This window comes from Mastomys coucha, unplaced genomic scaffold (assembly GCF_008632895.1).
Source record: "Mastomys coucha isolate ucsf_1 unplaced genomic scaffold, UCSF_Mcou_1 pScaffold7, whole genome shotgun sequence".
NCBI lineage: Eukaryota > Metazoa > Chordata > Mammalia > Rodentia > Muridae > Mastomys > Mastomys coucha.
This window is the reverse complement of record NW_022196913.1, coordinates 19,969,425-19,975,424: the sequence shown is the minus strand read 5'-3', so window position 1 is coordinate 19,975,424 and position 6,000 is coordinate 19,969,425. Positions and strand designations below refer to the sequence as shown.

General features: G+C 41.3%; 1 protein-coding gene across 4 annotated transcripts in view; it reads right to left on the bottom strand.

Moving 5' to 3' along the window:
- The window catches only part of Gli3 (GLI family zinc finger 3), a 281,005-nt gene that overhangs the window by 98,831 nt on the left and 176,174 nt on the right, over positions 1–6,000 (bottom strand). For all 4 annotated transcript variants that reach the window (XM_031358197.1, XM_031358198.1, XM_031358201.1 and 1 more), the window contains one exon: positions 1,688–1,893. In XM_031358197.1, the coding sequence (XP_031214057.1) occupies positions 1,688–1,893 (206 nt within the window). The remainder of the gene's footprint in view (positions 1–1,687; positions 1,894–6,000) is intronic.

The window sequence follows — 6,000 nt, the reverse complement described above, 5'->3', positions numbered from 1 at the left end:
TCCCTCCCTCCCTCCCACTTCTGGATATGGAAGATCTCAGTGATTGCACCATTGCTATGCCTGCTTGCCTGCTGCCCTATGGAACAATAAGCCCAAATAAATTCTTCCACTAGTTACCTTGCTCATGGTACCTCCTCACTGCAGTAGAAAAGTAACTTAGACTCTTATTAATTGGAGTCTCATGAAGTAGGAAAGGGAAGATAGAACCACCAATCAATCTATGGGTATTTAATTCACAATAATTAAATGCCAACAACGAACATGGTTTCCACAAAGTAACTATAACTACCAGGTCGTCATCCAGTCAAATTTCTACAAGTCAGGTACAGCAACTCCAAATGGATCTTGACCTTATTTCTTAGTCCCTTTATCTAATTTCTTTATGGTTGGTTATGTTTACTATGTAACATCCTTTATTACAAAATTCCAAGCAGAAAAAACTAATCATGTTTTACTTTTTGTAGCTTTTTAAAATGTCAATATTGCTCAAATGAGTAAACATATCTCTTGGGTTCATTACAAAAATATTCCCTGTATGGGATTTTTAAAATGAAAATACATGGGCTAGTAATTATTTGTAGAAAATGGATATTCCTGGAAATACATAACAACGGATGAGTCTTCTGAAACTTCATACTTGCCACTGTGTACAGTCTCAGACTGCAGTTCCTACGTTAGAATTAGAGGTATGGAAGTTGTAGCAAACAGTTTAGTGAAATAAACTGCACAGTGTATCTTTACTATGCAACACCAGCAGTGATTTATATTCTATAATAAAGCATGCAAACATAACCCCCATAAGCAATTAGTAAAACTTATGTAATTTTGAATCTTAATGAAAAGTAGAGCAGTTGTAGGCAAACATTTATATATTCAAGGAAGATACAGTAAATATTTTCCACAAGCCTTAAGGAATAGGTTATAACATGATAGGATGTTATGAATACCCAGCTCCAACCAAATGAAGCCTACATTTGAAGTCTAAAATGAGCATCAGGAATTACAGGAATAAAGTCTAGCTCCTTCTTACTTCTCATTGTTCTAGTTTTACTTGGCATGCTCAAAGGCTGAAAGTACACATAATAATGGGTCTTTTTCCTCCCCTAAGCGTTTGCTACTTATATTATGGCCCACCATAGGTCAACAGCATTAACATCATCCAGAAACTTTTATCAGATTAAAGACTCAGGTCCCCTACTCCACACTGTTCTGCCCCAAGAGCTATCAGTTTTATCAGGATCCCCAGTCAGAGTAGTGTGTCAAGCTCTGTTCTCAGAGACATATCTGTATAAATGGGTCTTTCTGATGAACAGAACATAAAAGCATTCATTAGAAGATGGGCAAGGCACTCAGGGAATTCATACTGACATGGGAATACCTGAAGGGCTTGTCTAATCATGTATGGAGTGCAGAAGAGGAGGGCATTTACAGCAGGGAGGTGAGTCAGTCAGATCTTGCTTTGAATCCCAAAGTAATCTTGCTTGATTACTCTCTAATTTAATTCCTCTCTATACTGCTATTCTTATGAAAATATGGACACCACCACCCACAAAGCAGTGCTATAAGCTGGAATTAAATTTTGAACTTAAAGCACTTGCCCTAGTGTCTGTCATGTGGGAAAACCTTACCATATGCTAGATCTGCTTTATACAGTGTTGCAAGGGAAATATAAGTGTCTGAGACTTACCATCTGTAGGGCTCAGCCCTCGGGCCGCTGAAATCATGGAGAGGGATGGGCTGCTGTGCAATGAACGGATGTAGTCCATATATGGGTTGATGTAGGGGTGTGGGGGACTGAAGGGGGACTCTGAAGCTGCAGTGGGGTTACGGTGTGGGGAGATCCTAATGAAGGGCAAGTCTGGATACGTCGGGCTACTAGATAAGGCAGAAGGCCTGGAAACAGAGAAAAAAAGACATAAGATACATTCACGAGAGAAGCATCTCATATGTAAAGAAATATACACATGTTCTTCATATTCTATGAACAAGCATAAGATTTTAAATGAACTCAAGGAGCCTTGGGAAAAATTGTCAGGTATAAACCAATTTTTAGCATTCTTACCTTAATATATGAGGATACTGTAATCCAGATAGAATACTATCAAATTAGCTGAGCAAAGAAAACCGAGTTCTAAGCTATTTCATAATACTCTGAAGATAGGTTTAAAAAAAAAGCCAGCCTTGGTCAGGTATGGTAATAGGTAACTGTAATATCAGAAATCAGGAGTCTAAGGCATAAGGGTCATGACTTTAAGACCTATGGTATAGTTATTAATTCAAGGTCAGCCTAAGAGATTGTCTCAAAAATGGATGAGGTTTTAGCTCACTGATAGTGCATCTGCTTATCATGCACAGGGTCCTGGGTTTGATCCCTAATATAACACACACATACTGAGTCAGCCATTAGCTTGCAGAAAATCTATACAGCTAACTGAACCAACTGAACCAAATATTGATAGGAACATTTAAAACTTACTTCTTACTTTATAGTGCTTCATTATTAAACAAAACAGAATGTGTCTAGCTTGAGCCTCTAGATGGCAAAGCTGCCCATAAGAGTGAAGACTGAAGGCAAGCCTGTAAGCAATGTGAAGTCTGTCTCTATGCCTGTGCACCTGCTTCCAGCGGGCCTGCAGGTAAGGAAAACCAACTTCTAGGATTTAAAGGTAACTTCCCTTTTCCATGAGGCAATACTCAGAATCGGGTTTCTGCTACAACTCATTTTTCACATGGATCCTTATTAATTATGTTTAGTAAGGAGCCAACAACTGAGAAAACCTGGGCTTAGAGATCTGTAAATAACCAGGGTTTCATTGAGCCTAGGCCCTGGCAACGATGTGATAATGGAAGAGGTTTTTTCCCTGAAGTGCAAACTCTACAGAGCTCTCTGTTGTATCTGATCTCAGAGAGACATGTCTACAACTTCATCCTCACCACACACAGACATTCAGCCAACCCCTCTGGCAACCCAGGGAAAGCCATGTCTAGAACTCAGATCTGCAAAGCCTCGAAGCACTGCGTTCCTTCCCTAGGGCATGATCCAGGGAACTGGCTATGACAGGTTAAACTCTGTACTCACTGCCTGCCTTATTTGCACCGAGCACGGCCAGAAGAAGAACAGACTGTGAGAGACAGAGCCACTGAGAGCACAGGATTAGAAGGGAAAACAAAGAGTGAAAAATGCTATTCCTTCTCCCCAGAGAAGCAAAGATGCTGCCACTGAGTCTCCCTGGCTCTCTCATCCTGTCAGAGTATGATCATAATGGAAATAGCTCCTAGAAAATAAGCTGAGACAAGGTGCTGGGAGAGCGGGGATTTTCTCATGGTAATTTAACTACTTGGAGTTCCTTCTGGAGAAGTACACTGAAACTTCAGTTTCCTAAATTTATACACAAATAGTAAGATGTCTCTATCACACAGTTCTTAGCATTGATAAAAGGGTGGCAATGCCCTTACATAATCCTTGACTAGAACATGTGAACAGTTATTGGATGCTATGCTCACCGCGTATCATTTTGAAAAGTTAAAAGGCCTTTATCCCATCTGACAAAGTAAACAGGAACTGGCAGAAGCTGTACCAGAGGAGTTCGCTTCACGTCTCTGGAACCCACCCCCTAACCTCCAAGTGCCCTTCTGCGGCTGCTTAAATCAAACTCCATTCAGACATGTTAGGTCACTTACACAGTACAGGGGAAGCTCAGACGCATTTCTACCAGGAAGAAATGGTCAATCCTTCCAGTTCGCTTAAAAAGTAATATTATGAAAACATAAACCTTATGCTGAGATACAAGCAAAGGCACACATAGTAATCACTTCACTGAGTCCTTGACAAGACACCTCTGGAAACACCACGATTGGCCCAGCAGACTGAACAACAGGAACTGCACACTGGTGGAGCATTCCACCCTTCTTGGTAGGTTGTTCTGTTTTTAATTTTGATAAAAGTGAAAACTTATTCTGTTTCTTATATTCTGTCTTCATCAGCCCAAATTCCACTTAGAAGAATCATGCCCATGAAGACAAACCTACATTCACAAATACATGGGAGCCATGGAGAAATTGCTGAGGCAGCCACTCGTCCTAGAGTAAACCCAGGAGGTGAAGTCTCCAAGGTTTGTCTCTTCGCTTCACCCGGAGGATGTGGCAGGTGCTCCAGAGCTTCCTTCTGAGCTTTCACCTCAGGAAGACCTAGGAACAACTGCAGAAGCCTCTCAAAGATTCTAGACCTACCCACTTCATTCCTGACGAATCCTAGTCTCAAGGCTATGCGCACACTAGAGAGAACTATCAGCAGAAAGAGTATTAATCCAAGATTTAGAGCTAAAGCTGCTAGACTTTAACCATCTGCCAAATGTGTCCCTTCCAGACAGATGCACTCAGAGACAGAGGATCGCTGTTTACAAACAAGGTGACTGGGAGAGGCTTCAGAGAGGTGTGCACAATAAGCACCCTGCTCATTAACTGCCCTCAGGAAACAGGCCTTCTGGCAAATGCGAGCCACCCACTTCTGCAAGAGAGTGTTTCCCAGGGGTGACTCAGTGCTGGCTCATCAGGAATTCCGGAGACAGGCATCAGACAGTCAGTAAGGGACAGAGCATGAGGCAGTCAGCTCAAGAGCTGTCTGTCGGCTGTGTAGCCTAGGCATGGTCTCCATCCTCTCTGTGCTTGCTGTCTGGGGGAATGAGGGGAGGTATCTATCTTGTGGTTAACAGAAATCCCGTGATTGTGCCATACAAAGGCTCATCCAAAAGACACAAGGGCACATATACATCTGCACATATAAAATCGTATTGTATAACGTAAACAGGTACATTCATCAGGATTGTCAAATATGAAATGCTACGTGATTTCAAATCTTGAAATTCCTGGAACTTTTGTTTTGATAGGTACAGTGATGCACACCTTTAATTATTTAATCAAAGCATTTCTGATTCAGAGTCAGGCTGATCTCTGGGTTTGAGGTTAGCCTGGTCAAACTGAGAAGAGGAGGAGGAAGAAGGAGAGGGGAAGGAGGAGGAGGAAGGGGAGGGGAAGGGGGAGTGAGAGAGAGAGAGGGAGACTGGCTTTCAAAACTAAGCTGCAGTATAGCTTTCTGATATCTCTGAATCGCACACAGGCAGACTCTTGCCATTTTCAATATTCTCTAAGGGCACAGCCTTTCACTTGTCTTCTTTCACTTAGTAATAAGGAATTGTTTCCTCAAATGTCCTTTCATTGATGGAAATCTTCCTCCTTCCCTATAGTGTATGTTCACTCTGCAGTCATGCATTTCACTATGACGTTTTACACATGTCAGTAGACTTTGGTAATATCCATTTGCCATTACCCTCTTTTATCCCTCCTCAGGTACACCATCCCAAATAGTTGCATTTTCATAGCTTAAAGAAATCTAGATTACACATGACAGAAAAATGTGTAATATTTGCCTTTCTGAATCTTGAGCACAAGAATACAATTTTACATCGCATCCATCTTCTTGGAAATGGCACAGTCCTGCTTCTCTTTAAAAACTCATTCCTTTTCAGCATCATGTAATACTCTATTAATAAGATGAGCCACAGTTTACTAATCTAAACAACTATTGAAGAAATCTTGGTCAACTGCAAAATTTGGCAATTATAATTACAGCTGCTATAAGCATCTAGTTAAAGTCTTCACAGTATCATCTGGAATATGAGTCTGTTTTATCCTCTTCTCTAAAGAACCTTCTTGGATTTCCCAGAACTCCTTTAAAGTAAAATCATAGAACCTCAGGGGGTGGGGTAAGATTATGGGCTCACCAATGAAATGCAGGGCCTTTGAAGAAAGGACCTGGATGTGGGTCACAACTCACTCCCACTCATATATCCGTCTCCTGACCCATGAGGTAGATATTGTGACACCAACAGTTTCTTCCCTGCTGCTGTGTTAGAAGCCACACATGCAAACCCAAGGTCAATGATATTTGAAAATAACCTACAAAACCTATTCTAGACCCAGTTGACAAGATCCAAATGACAA